Source organism: Taeniopygia guttata, chromosome 1 (genome assembly GCF_048771995.1).
Source record: "Taeniopygia guttata chromosome 1, bTaeGut7.mat, whole genome shotgun sequence".
In the NCBI taxonomy this organism is placed as follows: domain Eukaryota; kingdom Metazoa; phylum Chordata; class Aves; order Passeriformes; family Estrildidae; genus Taeniopygia; species Taeniopygia guttata.
The window spans coordinates 70,224,830-70,250,614 of NC_133024.1; the positions used below are offsets into that span (position 1 = coordinate 70,224,830).

The 25,785-nt window shown below is 41.5% G+C and overlaps 1 protein-coding gene across 3 annotated transcripts in view; it reads left to right on the forward strand.

The window, feature by feature from the left end:
* LATS2 (large tumor suppressor kinase 2) overlaps window positions 1-25,785 on the forward strand; it is a 48,320-nt gene that overhangs the window by 17,149 nt on the left and 5,386 nt on the right. For all 3 annotated transcript variants that reach the window (XR_012056663.1, XM_030275487.4, XM_002191071.6), the window contains 3 exons: window positions 18,873-19,005; window positions 20,901-22,438; window positions 25,062-25,644. Coding sequence is in view for 2 of the 3 variants with exons in the window: in XM_030275487.4 (XP_030131347.3) it covers window positions 18,873-19,005; window positions 20,901-22,438; window positions 25,062-25,644 (2,254 nt within the window). In the remaining variant the exon portion in view is untranslated. The remainder of the gene's footprint in view (window positions 1-18,872; window positions 19,006-20,900; window positions 22,439-25,061; window positions 25,645-25,785) is intronic.

Below are 25,785 nucleotides of genomic sequence, written 5' to 3' on the forward strand. Positions count from 1 at the left end.
CATTGCCATAATGAGCATTTTACTCTGTTAAGTGCTTGTGTTTGTTTTACAGTTTTCTCATAATCAGGTTCTTCTGGTAATTGTAGGCATGAGTTTTGCATAAAAGATTACAGAGGAAAATTTCTTAGGGCATAGTTCTATACTGCAAGAGTATCTGAATTTGTTGGAGCAGTCTTGTATTGTTCCAAGATTGTGCTCAGCTGGCAATTATACTTTGGATTTTGTTGTCTATGGTAGCCTTCTTGTGAATCTTATTGCCATGATTTAGATTTATATGAATGTGATGTGTATCTTTTTCATCTTTGTATTTTGCTAGGTCATATTTTTCTTCCTTCAGGCATGTTTTAGAGATCTCTTTAAGGCTTTTAAAATTAGTCAGCTTGATTTTTTCCTTTAGCTTCACAAGAGTCACTACAGAAGTAAAAAAAGCACAGAAGGGGAATTACAGGCAGCGTTAAAAATGTTCCTTCAGAACAGAAAAGCAGATTTAACATGAATTAAAAACTCAGCTCTGTTTCAGAGTTGCAAAAGCTCTTTTGTTCACCAGAGAACTGTTAAAGCTAGTAATTTTTGGCATAGTATCGGTCAGGGAAGCGTGACAAAGTGCAGTGGAATGCACTGAGTTGTGATCCAGCTTGTAGTGTTATATGACTTTTAGTGTATGGAGCACTGCAGGAAATGCTGCAGGGGGATGGGAAGGCCTTTTAATTTTATCTACTACTGGGTAACATTGTCCTCCTTCCTCAGACCCCACCTGCAGCAACAGGGGGTCCACCTTGGTTGCTTGGGTCAGAAGAGAAAAAGTGAACTTTTTTCCTGTACAGTCTGCTCAGAGCCCATCTGTTGTCTGAGCATTGCTGTGCAGAATGCAGTGAGATGAGAGTGTTTTGTGAAAGTAGTGTGAAGGAAGAGCAGTGTGTTCGGGATTTCAGATCCACTATGCATGTAGACTGGGATTGTATACCCAGCCCCACCATGTTAGAATACAAAAAATTCTTGAGCTGAATTTCTGCCCTCACTGGAATCAGCTGTAAAATTCCTAGTGATTTCATCGGGCAGAGTTTTGCTGCCTATTTGGAGCAATAAAAGAGTCCTCCTATTTCACCAGTACACACACGTGCTAAGTCCATTTACTTAGACTTAGGATTTTGCACAGATTTTGGCCTTAAATGATGCTCAAATCTCTTTAATATTGGTAGCTTTCACATTACAGATTAAGTAGGATTTCAGATTACATGGACTGAATAAGCAGGTATAATAAACAGCTAAGATATTCCTGTAACTTGTAGCATACCTGGTATTTTCTCTCTTTCTTCTCTAAATTATGCTGTCAGTGTTCACAGAATTTTCTAAGCATTTGTAATGACATTACAAAAAAAATTATTGTACCTTTCCTAGCCGACAAAATCTTTGGTTTATGACCTGCATGTTAGAAACTGATAAAACTTCGGTATGATTTGGATGGTATTACCAGTGTAAATGGCTAACAAGAGTTTTACTACTCACTTTGGATTTCACATTTACATTGCAGTGATAATCAAATAAAAAGCCACCATTTCACCCTGACATTGGCGTAAAGCTGTTTGGTGCAATATTGTTGTAAAAAATGAGGTCTCTACCCAGAAGATGTGACAAGCTGGACTGATTTTTCTAGGATAGAGATTTAAGAAGACTGCAATGCAGAAAAGATGAAAGGATAATGATGTTCAGAGGTTTTATTGTTTGCATAGAGATCTCTGTTGTTCTTACTGTCTGCTTATTTAACGTTCTACAAGAGGACACCTTGAAGTTGTACTGAAAAAATGGCTTAATGTTCAGACAGGAGTAAATGAGTAGTCAGCTGGTGGGATGGCCCAGTCCATGCACTTCAGGTTGCAAAGTCACTTGGTGTAGAGATTGCTTAGATGGGAGCATTGTAATACTCACTGAAAGCTCATTTGGCTTTTAGCACATAGATCCTGTTTAAAATTTCGATTGTCAGATTATTACTGCTTAGGGTACATCTACTCTAGTTTCCTAGCTCTAAACTTTTGCAGAGAAAAGCTGCAAGTTGAAAACCAACTATTAAAATTGATATACAAGAATCATTATAGTCACTCAACCAATGGGCTACATATGGAACTACTATGGCTGTATTACTGTTTTCTTTTGCAAGGCAGTACTTTGGATAGTTCCAACAACCTCAGCTATTGCATGTTCTGAAAATAAATCCTACACATTTCATTTGTGGAAAAACATTCCTGAATTCAGGTTTTCATACATAGTTTTGTATGTGTGCATATATATATACATATATCATATATATATGTATGCACATACTTCTAAGCCTGCCTGCCACTGGCCTCTGGTTAGTCTCTGAAGGTGGTGGCAGACACTGGAGAGCTTGATTAAAAGTAATTAACCATAATGCAAACAATTTAAAATGCTGATGAATGCCTTGGAGAAGAGGAATAGACAGCCACAATGGCTGTTAAAGGAAGCAGATGTTGGCCTTGGAAGCACTGCTTGAACACTGCTGTTCAGGAATCACTGCATCTGTGATTCTGCATCTCACAGCACTGTGCAAGGCAGTGTGCACACAGTTGGAAGCCAAGTAAGTGAAAGTGAGGAAAGACCATTTGTCTGGAACTGTAGAAACTACCCCAAGATGACCTCTCAGTGTAGAGTGACCCTGATCATCAAAATACAGGGGACCATCTCCATGTATCACTGTCATGGAGGCTTAGCTTTGTTTTGTGCTTGGCGTGCTTGAAGAATACGAACATAGATCTTCCCATGAACCTGCAGTGTGATCTGATGCGGGGACATATTTAACAGTACTTGGCAACATGCTTGCAGATTAGCAATCACTAGGAGGACTGTCTCCACCCAGTTCTCTTAGGGCAAGTTTAGGAAGTTGAAACTTGATTGCCTAACCAGACATATGTCCTTACCTTTGGCAGCTTTGTCGAACAGGTGTGGAGAAACTGAATTCTTTTCACTTCATGCAGAAATCAAGACATTCACCTGTGCATTACTGGACATTGTTGGGTCTTAGTTTCTGGAATGTCTTACGAATCCTCCCTCCCATGCCATGTAGTGTTGTACTTGTTACTGCTGGTGTTACCCCATTAAAGTATGGTCTGGTTTTCATTCTGCTGCTGAAATACTCAAGAAGAATATTGCTCAGTGTGGTTTTGCTGTAGACCTAAATTTTAAGAATATGTTTCCTGAATGAAGGAAAGTGATCACTTGTCTCTTTTTGTTTCTTAATGTTTTGCACCCTTAAAGATTTTAGAAGAAACACTGCTGTCTTTAAATAGTATTCATGCAACTGAGCATGGGTTGTAATAATAATAATGATGATTATAAGAATTACAGAACCACAGAATGGGTCAGGTTGAATGGGACCACAGTGGGTCATCTGGTTCAGCTTCCCTGCTCAAGCAGGGCCATCCTAGAGCACATGGCACAGGATTGTCTCCAGATGGTCCTTGAATATCTCCAGTGAGGGAGGCTCCATCCACAACTTCTGTGGGCAGTCTGTTCCAGTGCTTGGTCACTGCACAGTAAAGTAGTTCCTCCTTATGTTCAAGTGGAACTTCTGTGCATCAGTTTCTGCCTGTTTCCTGTTGTCCTATTGCTTGGCACCACTGAGGAGAGCCTGGATCCACCCTCTTGACACCCTCCGTTTATACATTTGTGTACACTGTTGAGGTCCCCTCTGTTTTCTCTTCTCAAGGCTGAACAGCCCAGCTCCCTCAGTCTCTACTCAGGAGGGATGCTCTGGCACTATAATCATCTTTGTAACCCTCTGCTGGACCCCCTCCAGGAGCTCTGTGTCTTTCTTGTACCAAGGAGCCCAGAACTGGACCCAGCACTCCAGTTGTGCCCCACCAGGGCAGAGTAGAGGAGCAGGATCTCCTCCCTCGACCTGCACTGCTCTTCCTAATGCATCCCAGGATCCCACTGGCCTTCTTGGCCATGAGGACACTTCTGGCTCATGGACACCTTGTTGTCCACCAGGCCCCCCAGGTCCTTCTCCACAGAGCTGCTTTCCAGCAGGTCACCCCAGCCTGTGCTGGTGCCTGGGGTTATTCCTCCCCAGATGCAGAACTCTGTGTTTGCCTTTGTTGAATTCCAGACAGTTCCTCTCTGCCCATCTCTCCGACTTGTCAAAGTCCTTCTAAAGCGCTGCACAGACCTCTGGGGTATTGGCCACTCCTCTCAGCTTTGTGTCATCAGTGAACATTTCTCAAAATGATACTTGGCCAAGTATTGAACTTAATAGTAATAATGAAGCATGAAAAACAATTGGCAGTTCTCCTATCAAATTATATAGGTTAAAAGCATTGGAAAATAAGAGTCTCCTAGAAGTTTGAGTAAAGGCTTGAAGGAGAGGGGTGAGGAATACTGAGCCCCTGCCAGCATTACTGGGAGCTACTAAGCAAATGTGTCTACACTAAGTGACTTATTCAAGAGAGTGTATCTGTTTGAACTTTCTCAGACTCCCTCCTCAGACTTCAGTTGTGAAAGAAGGATGAGTAGAATCCTCTGCTCTGCTTTCCTCCCTCTCCTTTGTTTTAGTTTAATCAGGTTCAGACTTCTCTGGAGTTCAAATAATGTATTTTCATAAGAAATATAGTTGTTGTGGAATAGGTCCAATATATTCTAGAGTGTTAGAGGGTTTTTATTGGCTTGTTACAGTGAGATTTTTTTTCCTTCTTCTGTGGTTTAAAATTTCTCGTCTAACATGTTGATTTATAGCCTGTCATGTAAGACTGTTTCCCTTTGGCTATATCTTTTTAAATGATCAAATGTATTTTTAAAAAATGTCCTAGTTTTGCCTTGAAATATTAGGTGATAACTGCACAAGTCGGGGAGGGATTAGCTTGTTAAACTTAGTATGATACCAACATACAAAATACGGCACTTAAAGTATTTCTTAGTGCAGCACAGAGGCCAGGGAAAAAAAAAAAAAAAAAAACAAAACAAAAGAAAGACCTTATGATCTGACATACCACAAGCATATTCCTTTCACCTGGGAAGTTTGTAGGCTGGTGTGAAGCAAGTAGAGGAGACTCCTGGGCTGAAGCTCCAGGAGAGCAGCTCTTGTTTTTGCTGCCAGAGCTGCCCGTTTCCCCTCTCTTTCTCCTCAGTTCGTTCTTGCAAGCTGTGCCAGGACAGTGTTTGTGGAACTGAGCAACAACTGATTGGAGAAGTGATCCAGGTTCAAAATAACTTTTTGGGGATGATGGGAGGGACATGAGCATTGAGGGGGTACGACATGGGGAAGGCACAGAAAGTAGCAGAGTTGAGAGTGGTGGCAGCTGCCTTGGCTGTCAACCACCGTCAGAAGAAATGCTGAGAGAAAGCTCAGCCTTGCACTCACATGCTCTCCTCCTTCCAGCTGTGCTCCAGGGAGGGCCATCTGCTGTGTTATCTTACTCCTCCTCTCCCCGAGGTCTTACTGCCCCAGCTGAGCTGCTGCTGAAGTTAACCCTAGCTGTCTTGGGGCAAAATGCTTCAACAGCTGAATCACATGTCTGTGCTAACCCAGCTGGCTCTGGTGGCAAGTGTGGTCAGGCAAGAGGGAAGCAGACGATACCTCCGGCACAGGGAAAAGTGACAGGCAGCCAGGGACAAGACAGAAATAGTTTTCTGCCAACACACTTGCAGCTGGAGCAGGTATGTGAATAGTAAGCTATGAATGCTTAAAGTAGTGATGTGGTAGTTTTCTACATTGCTGTGCTGATTTCATTGATGGCTCATGGCAGGTTTCTGTGCAAGGGGATGGCATGGAGGAGAATCTTTCCAGAGGAATTATTTTCTTACAACAACCTAAAATACATCTCACAGCTTTTGCATGTAAATGAAGTGGAGAGAGAAAGATGCTTCTTCAGGACTGTGTGTCTTGACTATTAAAGTGTGCCACTTGGCTGGCAGCCATCAGAAGTAACATTGAGGTGAACTGAGTAAAGATACTGTTAAGGAAAAAGAAACAATTTTAAAAAGGACAATTTCGGAGATAATGTGAAAACCTAGAAGGAAATAGCTTTATACTTTAATCTATACTTTTGATAATAATCGCACAATAAAAGCAAAGCTGGATGACTTAGTTGTTTCAGTTCCTTTCAGTTCTGTTAAACACTATCTAATATTTATCCACTACTCATCTGTGTTGAACTGGACTTGGATTCCTACTTACAGTGTTCCTCTAGGACACTAATTAAAACATGTGTTATAACTAGCTTCAATTTCTTTTTCATTTATTTATTTATTTGTTTACTTCTTTCTACACTTCTGTGTTCTCATGGAGCACAGTAAAGGAACAGTGGAGTGAAGCATTATCACAGAGCAGAAGTAGTATTTTCTTCATGCTTCTCATCAGTTTTGGGGACCTCAATGGTCATTTCTCCCCTTCCCCCCCACCCCCCTCCCGAACCCGTAGCTCCCAGTCTGAAGAAGATGCAGCTGCTCTCTTGGGGGAATTGTTTACCTCTCTGTGGAATCTTGTCCTGGTCAGCTATGTGCTAAGAATGTGAATAATTTTGCTGCGGCTGCTTTACATGTAAAAAGCCGGACCTTAAGATATTTTATCTGGCTGAGGTTTTTTTTTTTTTTTTTCTTTCTCTTTTTCTTTTTTTGCCTCTAGCATTGGTAGGTTTGAGAGTTTTGTCTTGCAACTGCAGAAAGCTGTGGTAATTTTGAGTTGTATAAAATATTTGGTACAAAGAGATATTTTTGTAGCCTTGAAAATAATTAAATGACAGTCAGTGCTGTTTAGCAGTTCTTACTTTTGGAGCTGTAGTTATATGTATTTATTTTATAGAGTTAATGCAACTAAGTCAAGAGCTGCATGGAGACTTCAGGAAAATGTCTAATGAGATCCCTAGTGCTGCAGTGTCTATTGCATTACAAGATTGAGCATATTGATTTTAAAATGTTAAAAGCTGAATGAATGCCTTTTTACAGTTTTGAATGAGAATTTGGGGGGAAAAAGAGAATGATAGCATTACAATTAACACGTAAAATTCAAAATGCCAAGAAAAATTTTAAAAACAGTATTTTATGTAAAAGTTTAGCCTCTTTCTACTCTGAACAATAAATATGGCAAGTTGCCTTGAACAGCACTTGCATTCTGTGTTTAAGTGTCTCTACAGAAAAATATTAGGAATCCTATCTCAAGATAAAACCCAGATGTTTCTTCAGTCACGTGAGGCCTGCTGTGTTGCACTGGGAGGCTGAGAGAGAAAGTAACTGTCATTGGTCTCACAGCAGAACTGTATTTCTCAGATATATTCTTTGTTTTAGACTCTGCATTACTGCTTGATGTCTGTTGGGGTCCCGCTGTGGTACAAATCCTCAAAGGAGAGAACAGTTCGCTGGTAATGCATTCCAATCAGATAGCCTGGAGATTGTATAAGTTCTTTTGAAGTACTCCCCAAAGCAAAATTAGGGGAGCCAAACTCTCATAAACTTCTAAAGGCCATATCAGGAATACTCTGGAACCTTGTTTGAAAAATTGTTAGTACTTGACCTTGAATATCAATGGGCAACATAATTTTGCTGTCTTCACTTGAATTTTCCTTGCCTTTGAGGCTTTAAAACAACACTTCAAAGTTCTAATGGTTTAAAACTGAAAAAAACACCATATAATGTTACAAGAAAAAGCAGGTAGGGGAATATCACTCTTTAAATGTTAAAATCTTTTGAAGTAAAAGAAAATTTGTAATGCCTCAAGTAGGTAGCGCTCACTAAAAATGACAGAGGCACTGTTAACAAGAATAGGTGTAAAATTCAGTGTGTGGAGTTGAATATGGAAAAACACAATAATCAGTACTAATGCACTGGAAATTTGCATCACCATGTAACTTTGTGGGTAACAGTTTTCTCTCGCAGCACAAAAAAACTCTTCCAGTCTTTGACACAATTAGTTTCTATGCTTTGGGGCTTTATTCCTGGACAGCAAACTCCATAACTCATCTTGCTAAGTCTAAATATCCTGTTTAAAAGTTCCTCATATCCAATTTATGTAAGAAATAATTTGTAAAGTCTGTGAATATCTGTGAAAATCCTGTTTTCTACATAACTTAATATATATGTATCTTTTTAGTAGAAGGAAGAGCAATAGGAAGCCCTCATCTTGGTGTCTGAGGCCACTGAAAAGAAATGCTTTGATACATGAATAGCATTAATGTAAATGTAATGCCAGCCAAATGCATTTTTGCTAATGCGTGAGCAACAAAATTAGCAAACACATCACTTGCTGCTAATGAAGAGGAATAAGCTCATCATGAAACCTTCATTGAACTGCTATTCTATCCAGCTTGATTTACTTGCCCTGATAGAGTAAGAAACTGCTGTCTCAAACAAAAAGAAAAGAGAAGAAAAAAGAAAAGAGGGGAGATATGTGTGATAGCAGGAAGGGGTCGTGCTATCATTCTCACAGCTCAGGATGTGAAAAGAAGGTCTAGAGAACATTGAAGATGCCTTCTGAGCAGGCTCTTTGCTATGTTGTATGTGTGTTGAGAGTATGTGACATTTTAGTGGAATCAATAAACTCCTGAAGGCAGCTTGCTGTGATTTTTTCCCCAGGACCTTGTATAAGTTCTTTGCTGCAGTGTTATTAATATCCTTAAAATTAATGCTTACGTTGGTATTCATATCAGCACTGTTGGCTAAATTTGCATGTTTCATTAGTCTGAATCAGACAGGGGCAAAAGTGGAGGAATTAGTCTGGCTGAAGTCTACCCATTCTCTTGGGTGGGAAAACTTTCTGATTGCATTGGTGTCATGCACAACACCTTTCCTGCTCTGCTAATTACATCAATGTGCTTTATGAAGCAGTGATAATAAAATACTTCTGTGTGTGTTAATGGTCTTGTCTTTTCAAGCTGAATTCTGTCTTCAAATTAAGTTTCTGGATTCATTGTTGCTTTCTGGATGTAAACCATGCCAATCCAGAGGAAAGTTTCAAACCAAATGGTGACTGGGTTTTTGAACCAAGAATTTGAAAATTCTTGCCTTGTTCATACCTTCCTCCCAGTTATAAAGGCTGTTACACCTGATATTGTCTGCTATTTTGGCAAATTCTGCTGCTCAGTGCTGCTGCTGAAAGGATTGTTTACTTCTCTTTATGTCAACTGCTTTACTGTTGGATAAAGAAAGTAGAAAACAGGGAGATGGGAGGTGTGGCATTCAACACTTTAGTAACACAAATTAAAATCCAGAGGCTTAATGAAGTACTCTCCACTGTCTTGGACTTCTGTGCTGTGTAGAAAGGATTTGCTTTGGAATACCAGATAAATGACTCTTGTTCTTTGAGTTAGAGTTGCAAGCCTCAGAGTTCTCCAGTGTTTGGCTTGGTATGAAAAGGAGATGATGAGTGCAATCACACCTGTAGTTATTAAAAAACATGAAGAGGATCCTGGAAGGGGTTTTCAGTGAACATTACAGGAGATGATAGTGGTGCTTGGTTTGAGATAACTCATGAGCTTATATTTGAAATTGTTTACTAATTGTCCTCTGTTTCCTTTCCCTCATTGTTCAAAAGCTGTTGTAGGATGTTACCTTACCTTTTCAATACTAAAGGTGTGGAGGAATAGTGCTGTGCCTTGCCTTGTGGGATCAGGAGAAGCTCTTAAGCCACACTAGTTAATGCTAGGCATGTGGCTGAAGTGCTGTGTGATAGGTTACAGGTCTCTACAGTGGCTGCCAGACGGAAGTCAGCTGGAGCCTGGGCTGAAACACAGACTGTATCCCGAGGGTCGGAAGTTCCCAGTTTCTAGAACCAAAGTGAGAGGATTTCAGGGAAGTAAAATATGATCTTTGGAAAGGGATTATGTATACAGTTGCACATGTGTGCATGTGCATTCACTCATGCATGAAGCAAGCAAAGCTCCTCCGTGCTGCTCTGTAATGTAAACCTGCCAGTGCAGTAATTTGTAAATGCTGCTTATAACATGATTTGCCTCGCTATAAGGTTTCTGAATTAGCACATTATAGTGCTCCTGCTCCAGTGCTAAGGAAGGTTAGGAGACATTTGTCCAACTTTGTTTGTTGATGGACCTGACATGGGTCATTTGGTTAGACTTGACCTCTAGATAGTTTAAATAGCTCTCCAGTGAGCATACTTAAAGAGTAATGAGGAACAGTTATGGCTGTTATACAACAGTATATACAATTGTTTGTTCTGTTTTAAATTAGAAATCCATTTCAAAATAGGATTCTTCTCTTGTGTCTGTAGAGCGCAGCACAGGGTGCCATCACAGTAGAAAAGATTTTGTGCATTTAGGGGATAATTCAAGCAGTGCAGATGTACAAATACACATTCCCCATCCCCCCCGCCCCCCTCCTTTATTCTATCATTAATGTAAACCTGCCCCCTGTGAATTTTGGAGTATAAATAGTTCCCAAGTACTACATATGTTCAAAATGGTATGCTGTGTGCTCACTCCTTACAGCTCTCTACTGATGTGGGATCTGAAGCAGTGTGTTTTCCAGAAGGGGAATTTTCTGTACTCAGGGAACTACTACTATTGCCTGTTCCTGTTGGCCAAGTATGATTGTTAAATCAGGAGTGTGTGCACTTTGAAAGGCTGGGGGAGCAAGCAGGTGCCTTGAGAAAGGGGCATTAGAGCCTTTGAGGTAGGCAGCAGATCACCACAGATCTTGGATGTTTACAGTATCCCTCCCTTCACCAAATATCTGGGGAAGCAAGGCTTGTGCCATCAGCTTTTCAAACACAAATGTGCTTTTTCCAAGGCTGGTGGGACAGGGAGAACAGGTTATTTGTCACTGTTCCTCAGGTCTATCTATTAAGTTGCCTCTGTGATAAAGCTTTCTACATCCTGCTCCCCTTCCTCTCATGCCTGTGTCCTGGTTGGAAGAGACTCAGGTCTGTTTTTTCTTCCCAAACTACTTGAAAGAAAGGAAGAAGAGTGGTATTCATAGGGGCTCTTAGTTATTTTCACTCACTCTATTATTATTCTTAATGTTGTGGTCTGTCTTTCCTTGCCTGTTTGTTGTTTCATGGCACTTCAGCTTTGTGCAGAGTGCAACTTTGTTGCCTGGAGCAGGACTTCTTCCAGCTTCCTTCAGCCTCCCCCTTTCCAAATCTTTTCCAGAGTGCCTGATGTGCTTCCAGAAAAGGTACAATAAATGTATATTTTTACATATTGCTTTTAGGGGGCTCACTTGAAATTAGATTATTTAAAAGGAAATAATCTACACAGATGTGCAGACATTATGTAATACCTGTATGTGTGTCAGTACATAGACACTCTCTGGGACATCAACAGGGGTTGCTTGATGAAGTTTTCTGATTGGATTTGAAAATGGACATAGCAGTGCATGTGTGTTTTCTCTTTAAACAGATTGCATCTCTTGAATAGTTCATCAGAGCTTCTTGAAGTGTTTACATATGCGCTCTTTGTCTGGAGATGCCTTGTTATAAATATTTCCTTCATTTTACAGGCATTTGTTTGGAAATATGTTGAGCAGTCGTGCTTGGTTTATTTCCAAATGTCTTAACTTTGGGACCATGGATTGGCTTATAGCCTGAAGTTCATATCTCTCCTTTTCAGGGGAAGAGCCATATTTGAACAACTTGTGGAAAGCAAGGACTATAGTGTAAAACAGGAGGTGTCTCCTGTGAAATGCCCATGGCCTAACACAGTGTGTCTTGCAATGAGCTGTGGTGGGGGAGTGGGGTATACAGGCTTAGTTAAAAGAACAGCCAAATACCAGGAAAGAAAAATAAAAGGAGTTCTGTGCTTCTAGGTAGTATAGGTTGCATTGTGTTAAATTTGATGTAACTGGTACCTTTTAAGACATCTGACGAGAAATTACATCATATTTCCACTTGCTCTTCCCAACTCTGGTTTTTTTCACTCTTATCCTTTATAAGATGATGAAGGTGTTATGGTAGCTGTTCTTTATAAGTACCTGCTGCTAAATCTATATAGCACTTTTTTCTTGTCTTCGAAGAACTTAAATAGCTTTGATTAGTCATCAACTTAAGGAGAAGTAAAAAAAGTCTTTTCTGTGATACTTGTGAGAGAATTTTGAATTCACTCTAAGGCTAATAAAATACAAAAACCAAAGTGATAGATTTCAAATATTGATATCACTTGTCTGATTCATTTGTTTGATTTTTAACCATCCAGAGCTGTTTTAAATCCTAAAAGATATTAGAAACACTTTGATCACCAAAAGAAGGGTTTTGTAAGTGAAAAAAAGTAACCAGATGATCTAGTTCCTTTTGTTTTATTTTGTCTGATTCTTTCCACAGCAATAACAAATAGAGCTATGGAAGGAATATAGTTGGACATCAGGAAGAATTTATTCACAGAAAGGGTGATTAAGCATTGGAGTGGGCTGCCCAGGGAGGTGGTGGAGTCATCATTCCTGGGTCTAGTTGACATGGTGATGTTTGGTCAAAAGTTGGACTCGATGATCTTGGAGGTTTTTTGCAGCTGTAGTGATTCTGCGGAATGTGTCATATTCTGTGGCTTTGAGGATTAAGGTAATTTATTTCAAAGTTGGTTTGTGATAGTCATGATACAAAGGTTTCTGTGCTGGGACCCAGAAGAATTGACACTTCAACCCTCCAACATCTTTTTGCCTAGTACTGAAAGTTGCATATTTTGTCCTGGATTTAATTACCTTACTTTAATAGTAAGCTATCCTGCTGCCATAAACGACAATAACAGGACCCCATTGTACTGGATGCTGTACAAACAGAGTAGTAAATATACCAATCTTCTGTAGGTGACTGGCTAAATTAAGACTAAAAGTGTTGGAAGGCAAACAGAATGAGCAATGGCATAGCAATGACTGTCACATTAGATTTATTTTTGTTTTTCTTCTGATAGGGCATTTACCAGAGCACTGTATCATTTACAAAATCATCCCTCTGTCTTTTGCACATACTCTCTTTGTTAGTTCTGCAAATATCCCTTGCAAATGTATATAAAAACTGTCTGGTAAGTTGTTCCTTACCTCCAATTCCCCATTCCTAATTGATGGTCATGTATTTTTTTCATATGTTGATGTGATTTAATTTACTGAGTGTTACATTTTGTCATGTGTCTGTATTCTTTTTCTGTCTGCCCAGTTTTGTGTACTACAGTGTGTCTCTTCTGCATACTTTAACCCCTGGTAAGCCTGGTATGAGGGGAAAAAAAGAAGGAAGGAAGCACTCTGACAATGTGAGGTGGGAATGCATAGTCAGTGCAAAGCAGAGCTAAAACATCCAGCCAAAAGAATGGGTGACCTTCAGAGCTGGAGTGCTAGCAGAATTAAAAATAATTCAGGAGCACAAAAGGTAGAAATGCTGTAAGCAAGGGCTAAAAGCCAGGATTAAAGCCCCAAGTGACTTTACCACAGGGATGACTTTTCCACCACTGTTGGCATATCATCAAGAATGGTGTGTGCTCCTCTTATCAAAATCATGTTCCTGTCTGATCTTTCGTGATACAGAGACAGGCTACTACACCAGTAAAGGGATTGAAATTCCCATTTAGCAGAAGAAAACAAATTCAGCCCTGGAGGCCAAGCTGTGAGAATCCCTCTAGGATGAAGGAGGCTCGCTGTGTACTTAACAGCAGAACTGCTGTCAAAAGACAATCAAAACTAAAATCAGAGGCAGTAAACTGACACTGCATAATTTAGGCAGGGAGGGAGGTTTATTACTGCCTAAGCAGGATGGCTTTGGAGGAGTTTGTAACAGGAGCAGTGGGAGCTTAACTAATCAGGGGTTAGATGTCCATTTGTTTCTGAATGGGTCACATGGTTTCAGAATGGAGTAAGTGATGCTTCAGCACTCGGTAGGTTTCTGCCTCTGCTGATTTCCTCCTTCTTTTCTGCTGCACTAAAACTGAAAAGCACTAATGATACTCAGGATAATATCTTAATTATGTAGCTAGAATATTTTAATCAAGGTTATGGTAAGCATGGGAATTCATGTGCAAAATTTAGCCCCTAATGTTAGCAACCTGAAAACAGGCAAAACAAAAGTAGAGTACAAAATTGGATGAAATGTCCAGCTAGAGAATAATTACAGAGAGAGAATATTGCAAAATTGGTTTCTCTGTTCTGTGGGGCTGCGGCATTTCTGGTAGAATACATTTTACACATTGTTTCCTGAACTGGGTTTTGCATGTTTAAAATCATGAATGAAAAATCCTACAATAGGGGGCTATCGCAGAAAGGTTTGTAATCAATGCTGGATCATCTCTTTTGGCATGAGCTTTATTTTTTTCCCTTTCTGCAGGGAACCTGTATCTGTTTCCTGCATCTGTCACCCATCCTTCTTGGGGAATGGAAAGCAAGTAATTAATTTTGTTGTTGTTAGCCATTAATTACCCTTGCCAAATTTTGGAGGACCTATTGTCTCCTTCAGACACAATGTTCTTGGGAAAAAATCTTACTTATTGTAACCTCTTGTGCAATCTTCACTTGGATGATAAATACATCTTGGCAACGAGGAGCTTTCTGAATGAAAAATGTTGCTGGACAACCCTGTAGTACAGCAAGAACGCAAACCTCTGCCAATGCTGATGGAGTGCAGCCAGGCAGGAGGGTAAAACAGGGAAAGCCTTTCGCACTGCCTGCAGAGCACAGAGTGCAATGAAGTCTTTATGTGCACACATCCAAATATCTGTTTACCGTCAAACAAGGATTTCTCCTATTGAGCATTCTGAGCTCATAGGTGGCCCTCCTTCTAGCAAAATCTTGAAATCTGTTGGAAGGCTGACATCTACCAGTGCAAGACTGGGGAAATAACAGAGAGCATGTGGACCATGCAGCAGTTAGGTTTAGGTAGCCCACTGTAGGAATTAGCTGGGAAACTCCACCCTCCTGGTTTTTTATTTGAGTCCACAAATTTGGGATACTGCAGTTTCCTCAGTCTGTTTTTTGGTTCATGGCCTGACTTTGGTTTTCCATTAGATCCGTCCAGAACCATAGCTGACCACTGAAATCTCATTTTAATATTGCAACTGTTAAATTAATTACAGCTTTGTTAGAGTTAATTGTAAATTAGCATTCCCCCCCTGTAGCTTTTCACCTTTACTTCTTCTGGTTGATTTTTTCATCAATAGTTAGTGATGTCTGGAAGCAAAAAGGTGCATAAAAGCCCTGCACAGAGATGTTTGAATCCTCCAAAGGGAATACAGAGAATGAGTTGGGGCTGGGAGTGTTCTCCTGTGGTTTCTGTGCACACTGCCAGTGGCTGGTGTTTCTCCATGGGCCTGGCAGCTGCTGTGGGGCAGCAGAGCACAGCCAAGCAGCCAAGGTTCTCAGCCCGTACTGCGGCTGACAGCGCTTGGCCTCATGAAAAGGAAACAATCTGAAGCAGAGGGCCTGATGCAGTGTACCTTGCAGTTAATGGAAATCTTTGTTGACCTCAGTGGAAGCTGGATTTGATCCTGTGCCTACTTGAGTGTTTTGGCGTTGGCTGCACTTCCAAGTGGCTTTTTTTTCCTCTGGCTCATTTCTAGTTCCATTTTTTCCCTTCTCTTTCTAAAGGGTACTTAAAAAGGTAAGTGTGTGTAAAATCTTACTTATGAAGGTAAGAGTGGTGTAAAATCAGGACGGCTCCATCCGTGTCACTGCAGCTGGGTACTTTTATCCTTGCCCAGTGTCTGTCCTCATTTCCTCAGCCCTTCTGTCTGTGTATTGATTTGTAAGATTTTGGCATCAATTTTTTTCCCTTCTTTTTGAGCCATTCTGCTGCTTCTCACAAACACCCTCCATCTCACTTAAGCCTCTGCTCTCCAACCAGTATAATTGTTTAATCCATCTTCTGCCCTTCTTCCTCAACTTCAAAACAGTCCTTATATTGATTTCTGGCAAATGCAGCCCAGGCCCCAGCCCCAGATGCCTGCAGGGAGCCAACTTCCCCTTCAGCAGGCTCCTGGAGGCCAGCCCTTTGGTGCCTCATGCCAGCCATGCTCCCTTGCTCTGCAGAGCTCATACCTGTGTTGCACATAGAAAGAAGAACACTGTGCCTCAGGAGCCAGTAGCCACCTTGGGCAGAGCACACTCTCTGTGATCCTCAGCCACACATCAGCATGTCTTCTGTCCCTAAGGAAAAGGTGCTGGAGGTAATGGAACTCTTTTCTGATGACTGCCAGAGAGAAGAGAGCTGTGGGCATGGACAGTGGCAATAGGAAGAGTGGTGCAGAGGAGGACAAGGGCCAGCGGCAACGCTGCTGGGGCTTCTTGTTGCCCTCCACTCTCCCTGAGTATCAGATGCCCTCAGTGGGATTTGTCTCCTAAGTGGAGAATTGTGATTATCTGTGATCTGCCTCTGAGGAAAACCTTTTTCCTTTTGTATGTGGATTTTTGGTGGGTTTGTTTTTTTTTTTTTTCAGTCGCTCCCCATTTGCTTGGAGCTTTGGAGCTGATGTGAGGTTTTTGTGCATTATTTGCAGAAACTCAGGATATTGGCATCTCTTACAGGGTAAAGGGCCTGAGCTGTGGCATGCTGTACAGGAGGATCATGGGTGTTCTTTTGAACCACAAAAAAAACTTACTTCATTTTTTCCAACAGTAATGTAAATGCAGAGCAAACAGAGTGAGCAAATGAGGAAACCCTTTGGAGGGTGGGAGCTGACCTAGTGAAAGATGAGAAGTGGGGAGCTGGAGCACAGGGCTGCTGTTGCACTGGAGGCTTGCAAGGGTGAGATTGCCACTGACACACTTGCTGGTCCCTAGCTCTTGCTGGCCTCTTAGGTTATCCAGCTGTGCTCAGTGGAATGTACTGTGCCTGTAGCCTCACATTATTCCCACTGAAATTTAAATAAGAGTTCCCTAAACTGTTCTGAAGGTAGAACATGCAGTTTCAGAAAGACCAGTGTTGATTTTACTCTTACTTTCCAGACACAGGCAAAAGAGCAGAAAGTTACAGTAGGCTTTCAGAGATGGTATCAATATGCTGGTGATAACATTTCTCCTATTTTACCCCCTTTGAATTATATACAGCCAGCACAGATCAGAGGGAGAGAAATGGACCATGTGGGCTGTTTTATTAATCATTAATACAATTGTTACCCAACGTCCAAACCAGCCCAAATGTGCTTATAGAGAACATTTAATTTAGGAAACTAAGACTTGTGACCTAAGGTTAGATCCAGCTGCTGTAAATGGGACAGAGTATGTTAGCAGCCATGTGGAACAGAGCTGTAAACCCCAGAGTCCCTGGATGATGAGAATGGTGAGCACTAGGATGTGAATTTGCTAATACTTTAGAAATGTATCCACAAGAAGAAAAAAAGAAAGAGGAAAAAACATTATGGGAAATTCTTTCCTTCATACATAATATTTTTCTGTTTATTTAAAATTGTCCTTGGTAATGTGTTGATGCCAGTGAAGTATTTCAGCTATAGGAAATGTGAAACCAACTATTGCTTTTCTATGAATTATGAGTCATAAATTGTATGAAAAATATTCAGCTTGCTATAGCTATTCCACAAGCAGAATCTCTGAGTAATGAAGAAACTGCTGCCATTTTGGGGGGAGTAGGAGGGGTCTGAGTTAAGCAAAACAAGATGCCAAGTGCCAGCATGTGGCTCTGTGCTAAGTGTGAATTGGTGTCATCTGGGATGGGTCTCCCTTGCTAAGTAAACAGTTAGTGGGTATTGGACATGTACAGTGCAGCAAAGCCGCCCTTTGCTCCAACTGGAGTTCCCGACTGAGCCAGCCAGGGCTCAGAACTGACCCGTGGGAGAGCCATGCACCAGTGCCAACCCAGCTGCCACATCTGCAACTGGGCAGCCAAGCCAGGGAGGCACGACCTCCCTCTGATTCAGCGCTTGGTGGGCAGGTTGTGATGACAGAATTTCCCTAAAAATAGCGGTTAAGTGGCAAGAGAATAGGATACTGACATTTGCAGGCAAATCCTTGGTGATGGCATTCATTTCATTCAGCTTCAGCCACCTAAGAGCTGGGAGTTTAGTTCAAGCTAGTTGTCTAATCATGTGTCACTAAGGTTTATCTCCTCTTATATCTATTTTATGAATTGCCTTTTGGAGGTGATTGTGGAAAAGTAGTGCTCAGCAACTACTTTTGAGTAGGTATCCAACTTTTTGATGGGTGAAGTTCTGTAAGTGAAACTCAGCATTAAAGCTCTGGATTTCAGTTTCTCCATCATTTCAGAAAAGACCATGCAGCCTCTTGAGGATTTATGAATTTTGCTTTGCATACGGTGCTCGAGTCATTGAAGGGTGTTTAATATACCTGAGCTATAAGTAAAAGAACAAACAAACTGCTAGGAGCTGTAGAGTAGAGCAGGGTTTGCTAACCGTGGTTGTTAATAAAGTATAGCTAGAAAGACTGACAGTGTAGCTTTCAGTTTGGGATGCCCAGTCATTTTCCAAACAAATAGTGGATGATGTGCCAGCTGTATTGAAAAGAGCAGTTTTTCTTCCCTGTGGACTCTAGGGAGCAGAAATCAACCCCTGCCTAATTAGCTTCTTTGTGGTATTTGTGAAAGGATAAAGTTTTTACTGTGTTCAGGTGTGATTAAGGGACATGCTTTCAAATACTAACAGCTAAATTTTCATTTCATCCAGTGTGAAACTATTCTGGCTTTTCCATCCCTTATTCAAAGATAGTTTTAAGGGCTCTTGAAGTACACATTTTAATTTGAGGCTTCTTAAATTGCTAGAATCTGGGTAGGTTGTATGTTTTCTTATTTTCTTCTTACGACTTTTTGTGTAAGGCATGCAAATACTTTCAAAATATGAGTCTATTTGGCTTCAGGCAGCTGTGATCTGGTATTTAAAATGCTCCTATTAATGTAAGAACACTTACTGCTTTTCAGCTTGCAGTCCAGTGCTTGGGTTTTGTCACAACATGGTTCAATTCTGGTTTCCTTTGTACAGGAGATGGCTGTCCGAGCACTGAAGCAGACAGGGAGCAGAAGTATTGAGGCAGCCCTGGAGTACATCAGTAAGATGAGCTACTTGGATCCTAGAAATGAACAGATAGTACGTGTAATTAAGCAAACCTCACCAGGTAAGCATGGTTTGTTGTTTTGTTGGTGTTTTGTTTGTTTGTTTTATTTGTCTGTTTTTTTTTAAATTGTGCTCTTCTTTCTTGCAATAAGCTAGTTTTTAAAGTAGGGTCACTGTTGGGGAGAAGTGTTGGACAGCAGTGTTCCTCAGCAGTCTCTCCAGTGAAGTGAACCTGGCTTTGCAAGGCCACCTACTTCCACAGAGTTGTCTGTGTACACATTCACAGTCCACCTTCTTAAACAGAAATCTCTTGTTCAAATCCAAATATTCCCCCATTGGACCAGAACAGATTTACTGGTGTATAAATCTAGGAGGTGGACATCATACCTCTCTTGACATCAAGATTATTCGCACACCTGAATTATGTGTCCCAAAAGCACAGTTATTGCTGCTACTTTCTTTTGGCCTCTGATAAGGGAAAGCAAAGTCAGCTTCCACCCAAGGCTCAGCATGAATCCTGCTGACAGAGATGACAAATGGGTCTTATGGCTGCCTCCCACTTCCAGGCCAGAGTACCCACTTTTTAGGATGCTTTGGATGGCTACAGCATCATCAATGCATCTCACTGTGTCCAGCAGATGAGCTGTCAGGGGTGTTGTAAGAACATCCTCAGTAATTCTGGCCTTGTGTTATCACAGGAGAAAGAGCTGCCAATTACAGATTTCACTTTAAAGATCTCTGCTTATTTGTCCAATCTGGTTCCATTTCAAAACATTGCATTCTTTATGAGGGTGTCATTTAGTGTGGTGTACACCCTCAGTGTGCAGCGTGTGCAGAAACCTGTCTTAATACCGTGCATGTCCCTGTGTGTCCGAAGGCAGCAGGGCTTGTGTGTCAAGGTGAGGAGTCAGCAGCTGTGCTCAGGTGTGCTGCATCCAGCCCAGCTGGGGCATGCTGTACTGCAGAAAACTTGTAGTGCACTGTTCAAGCCTGTTAGTTCAGTATGGCTAGTCTTACAGGCTTTGTGAAGTTGGGATTTTAAAAGGAAATGGTTAAGGCATAAATGAGCCAACTCCTGTGATTTGTGAGAGCTAGAGAACCAGAAGGGGAACAAAAATGTAACAACAGCACAGAGTCTCCCCTTGTCTTTTTAGCACAGCCAATGCTTTATACACCTGCAGTTTGTCCTCAGATCAAAGAACTGATGAAAAGTGTCATTAACGCTTCCACTGTAGGAATGCTGCTATCTTGTCTCTGCACATTCTTCAAGCTAAGATGAATATGTTGACACCCTGAAAGATTTTCCTCCCCAACAGATGGAAGATGAGTAATATGAGGGGGTACTCTGTGTCCAGCACATTGGAAAGAATACAGGACAACCTGTATGATGCCTTTGTTTAAATGAAGGAGAAGAAAAGAGATTTTTGAGAATGATGGAAGAGAGAGATGTAAACAGAAAACAAGTGTGAGCAGGTGGCTCACTGTGCAGAAGATGGACTCTGTGATGGCCCAGTAGTTCATAGCACTGTTGACTTTAAGTTGTATGGAAAGCCCTTCCAGGAGCTTTTGTCCTCCCATTGTACTTAACACTGCTCTGTAGCTTCCTCCTGTCTGAGAGCAATGTCCAGCTTTAGGAAACAGGCTGTAGAGTAGTCTGATGAGTTCATAGTTAGGGAATTTGTGCTTCTATTTTCATGATTTTATAGGATTTCCTGATGATTCCTGGCATGACCATTATTGTGAGCCAGTAGCTCATTATTAGTAGGAATCCTTGGCACCTATAACTTCATATGTTCAGTGTTTAATTTAGATTTTGAAAGGTGTTTTTAAAACGCATACTCCCTGAGCAGTGTGCATGTGTGTGTGTGTGTACATATGTATAGATGCATGAGTAATACAAAGTAATTGTTTCACCTGAATTGTTTCCTAACATTCTTCTGTATTCTTTTTATAAAGGAAAGGGTATTGTGCCAAATAATGTAACCCGCAGGCCAAGCTTTGAAGGATCAAATGAATCTTTTCCGTCCTACCATCAGATTGGTAATGCAGCCTATGAAGGAACAGGCTTTGGAGCAGAAGGTGCAAATATGCTTACTGAGGTTCCAAGGCCATACATGGACTATTTAATCTCTACTTCTCAGTCTTCAGCTATGACTGCTCCTGTACAGCGACCCTCTGGTGTAGGCACTCACAGCACACCAACAAGCCATCAGCAGAAAGCATACCCTGCAAATATGGAGTCTTCTGTGATTAATTATCCAGTGGCTAATCACAGCAGTCAGGCCTTGCAGCTGCAGGTGTCCCATGGCTGCAACAGCCAGCATTACAGCAGGCAGCACATGATGGTGCAAGGGGAGCCTATGGGATATGGTGTTCAGCGGAGTCCATCCTTCCAAAACAAGATGCAGCAGGAGGGGGGATATGCCAGTCTCCAAAATAAAGGGGCAGTTGTTCAGAACAATACTGGTCATGCATTTCAGCAGGCACCAGCAAGCCTGTATATCTCACATTCTCATCACAAACAGACAAGTCCTTCTTCTCATCAAATGCATGTGATATCCAGAGGTCCAGCCTTTGCTAATGATTTTTCAGACAGTCCACCACAAAATCTATTGACTCCATCTAGAAATAGCCTAAACATGGACCTCTATGACATGAACAATCCTCAAGTTCAGCAGTGGCAAGCAGCAGCACCATCACGCAGAGATTCTGTACAAAACCCAGGAATAGAAACATCTCCACGGCAACATGTATCCTTCAGACCTGATGCCACGGTGCCAAGCAGAACAAACTCCTTCAACAACCACCAGCAACAGCCACAAGTGACAGTGTCTATGAGACAGGTTCCTCCAGGAAAACCCGATCCTTCCATTACATCTCCAAACACAATCACGGCAGTCACATCTGCTCACATCCTCCAGCCAGTGAAGAGCATGCGGGTGATGAGACCAGAGCCTCAGACTGCAGTGGGACCGTCCCACCCTGCGTGGTTGCCTGCACAGGCACCGGCTGTGGATGGCTTGGAGATCATGGAGCAGCATGTGCCACCGCCTGGAGCAGCTAATGCCTACCAGCTCGATGTGGATTATGGTAACCAGGAGCTGCGGTGTCCACCCCCACCCTATCCCAAGCATTTGTTACTTCCCGGCACCTCTGAGCAGTTTGATATCAACTGCTTGTGTAAGGGCATGGAGCAGACCCTGCGTGTGGTCCCCAGTTCAACAAGCAACAAGGCTGAAGAGAGTAGTGAGCGAAATGATAAAAGCAGCAAGAACACTAAAGCTGAAAAACCAAGCAAAGATAAAAAGCAGATTCAGACGTCTCCGGTGCCTGTGCGAAAAAATGGCAAAGATGAGGAAAAGCGAGAATCCCGAATAAAGAGTTACTCACCTTTTGCCTTCAAGTTCTACATGGAGCAACATGTAGAGAATGTCATAAAGACCTACCAGCAGAAAATGAACAGAAGGTTACAATTGGAGCAAGAAATGGCAAAAGTAATTATTGTTTTGTTATAATAAAATCTAATAGGGTCAAACTGATTATTGCTATTTTTAATTTGTTAAAAAAAAATGGTAAAGGCAGAATCCACTGAAGTAGTAAGTATCAGACACCTCCCTGTAGCGGACTGTATCCCTTTAGAAGTGTGGATGCAGGTCCCCCCCAATTATAGGTAAGAACTTAGAATGCAGACTTGAAGACTTGAGGCTGAGATGGTTCTGGCAATACTTTGTCAGCTCTTGTAAAACTCTTTGCTCTACTTCCTCCTCACTGTCCCATGATTGCTGCCCATTCACCAAAGCATGGTTCAGCTTGGCAGTCACTGTGCCATATTTTCAGATGACTTTGTAATACTTGACTGAAAGTTGTCTGTTGAGCACATGTAAGTAATGATGTCATGCAAGTAACCATATTGGACCAGCTTGAACTGATTTTGGGACCATTGCCAGAACTTGTTCTAGCTAGAGGCAGGTCTCAGGGAGATGCATTTTAGCATAGTGATAGAACTTCTTTCATGCCTAACTGTAGCTGCTTAAAACAAAGCTGCCGAGTTCTGAATGGTTGGTCTGGCAGTTCTGTTTTTAATTTTTGCTTGTGGAAGAGGAGTTTTTTTTCTTCCCAGGCATGACTGGAATATGACTTGTCTGCTTTTGCACTAAAGGATAAGCTCTAAGGAAAGCTGTTATTAACGCATAATGGGTAATAATTAACTACTCAATCTTCCCTAGTACAGTCAGTTTCCAGAGTCAATTGATTCAATGCTTACATTGCACCAGAAAACTCAGGAGTTTGTTTACTGAGGTTAGAATTAAGAGAATATTCTTGGAAAAGCTCTTGAAATGTTGGCATTTTACTGACAGTTAATAGTTTGTCCTCACTACAAGTTGTATTGTGTTGCTTGAGTTTTGTGAGTATTTTCCCGAGTCTGAGATAGAGAATGATTTGTAGAGAGGTATAACAGCATCTAATTGTGCTAGTTCTTCTCTTCTGACTCTTCAGCTTTCCCTCATTCAGAGATAATTCAGGTATAAACAGAAACAACTCCTTCCCCTAGAAACCTTATCACTGACTGAAAATACACATGCAGGAAATTTTTATTATCTTAATATTGCATTATTCTAGAATTAGCAAGAACAGAGTATACTCATTATTTTACCCTATAAAGTAAGTATTTCCTCTATTATAGATGGATTTCATTATCTTCCATTTCAAAAACAGTATTCCTTGTTTTGATTTGGCTGTTTCCTTCAGTCTGAAACTTCATCCTACCTGTTCTGCAAGTTTCTGTAGACTTACCCTATCCTTTATTCATACAGATTTAATTTTTATACTGTGGGGATCTCATTGCAGAGTCTGGCTGCCCACATTCATCTTTAGCTACCTAGACTACAGATGTGAAATTAAATCAGCCTAAGCAGCAGCTCTGTGGGTGTATGCTTGGGCTTCTAGCCTGCTAATCAGTCAGCTTCAGCCTCCTCCACCTTCCCAGTGGCTCCTTCTCACCAGGTGCTGATCTTTCTCTCAAAAGTAGTTCAGTTGATGCCAACTAACTCAGGATTTTGGAACTGGGGTGTGCAGAAAGAAAAGAGCATGCTGCAGGAAGTGAGTTATCAGAGGAGCCTGGGGGTCAGCCTAAGGGTTTCTGCTGGTGGAGGCCACCAGTGGCCCTCAGCAGAGGGCCAGACACTGAAGTTAGTAGAGTTGGTACTCTGCAGGCTCTGTCTTGAAAGATGGGAAAAGTCTGGTTGCATCCTGCTGCTTCTCTCTTTTCCAGGAGGTTTCTCCCCCCAGCCCTGTGAAATGTTACTTGCAGTTTCTGGGAGGCTCTCTGGAGACAGGAGGTGGACAAGCCAGCTGTTCTACAGCTTGGGTGCAGAGGGAAAAGAATACATTTAGGAGGGAAATAGCACCAGGGTCTGGGCTGCAGTGGCTGAGGGGAGACCAGACCTGAGGATTTTATTTTGGGAGGAGAAAAAGAGAAGTTTATATAACAGATGCTCAGGAGATCTAAAAACCTTGAGCGTGAAGGATGTTTATGGCAGAAGAAGAAACACAATTTCTAAAGAAGGTTCCAAGGCACTTGGGAATGTGTAGGTCAAAACCAGCTTTTTAATTGCAACCCAAAACCAAACAAATAGCGCCCAAGGTAGGAATAGTTAATGTGAGTTTCCCTGGGGAACTATTCATGAACAAAGTGAAGTGCTACACATAGCTTTAAGTTTCATTTTAAATTAAGCTGGGCTTAAGTGCACATACAAGTAGTGGAGTGCAGTGGCAGAGTGCACATTTGAAAGATGTAAATCAAATCCCACGGTCAGGTTTGTTACGTTGTGTTCCCCTCTCTGACAATATTGTCCCATGTCTTCTTGTTCAGCCAAAAGAGACAGGCATAGCAATCTCAGATATTTCAAATTCAGACAAGAAGTTTGGACACAGTGAGCTTGCCCTTTTTTCAGAAGTACCTCAACAGACAGACAAGAGAGTATATCCCTCATGAATATATCTTTTCTGGTTCTTGGTTAATTTTTCTGAGAAATGTGTTTTAGGAATGCTAACTTATTTTTCTCTTGCCATGAATATTACGGTGCTAACTCTTGTGGTTTGCTTTCCTTTGTAAAGGCTGGCCTCTGTGAAGCAGAACAGGAACAAATGAGGAAAATTCTCTACCAGAAGGAGTCCAACTACAACAGACTTAAAAGGGCCAAAATGGACAAATCTATGTTTGTGAAAATCAAGACTCTGGGTATTGGTGCATTTGGAGAAGTATGCCTGGCCTGCAAAGTGGACACCCATGCCCTGTATGCCATGAAGACTCTGCGAAAGAAGGATGTGCTGAACCGGAATCAGGTGGCTCACGTCAAAGCAGAGAGAGACATACTTGCTGAGGCAGACAATGAGTGGGTGGTTAAACTCTATTACTCTTTCCAAGATAAAGACAATTTGTACTTTGTGATGGACTACATCCCTGGTGGGGATATGATGAGCCTGCTGATTCGGATGGAGGTCTTCCCAGAGCATCTGGCTAGATTTTATATTGCAGAGCTCACTTTGGCCATAGAGAGTGTGCACAAAATGGGATTTATTCATCGAGACATCAAGCCTGACAACATTCTGATAGACCTCGATGGGCATATCAAACTGACTGACTTTGGACTGTGTACTGGATTCAGGTGGACTCACAATTCAAAATACTATCAGAAAGGTAATATTTTCACCCTCTTTCTAGGTTGGTATTGTGTTATTTGTTTTGAAACAAGCACCTACTTTTTGGCAGAAACACGAGATCAGGAGACTGGACAAACAGTCAATGGCAATATAATGTGTCTGTCTCTCTCTGACTCAC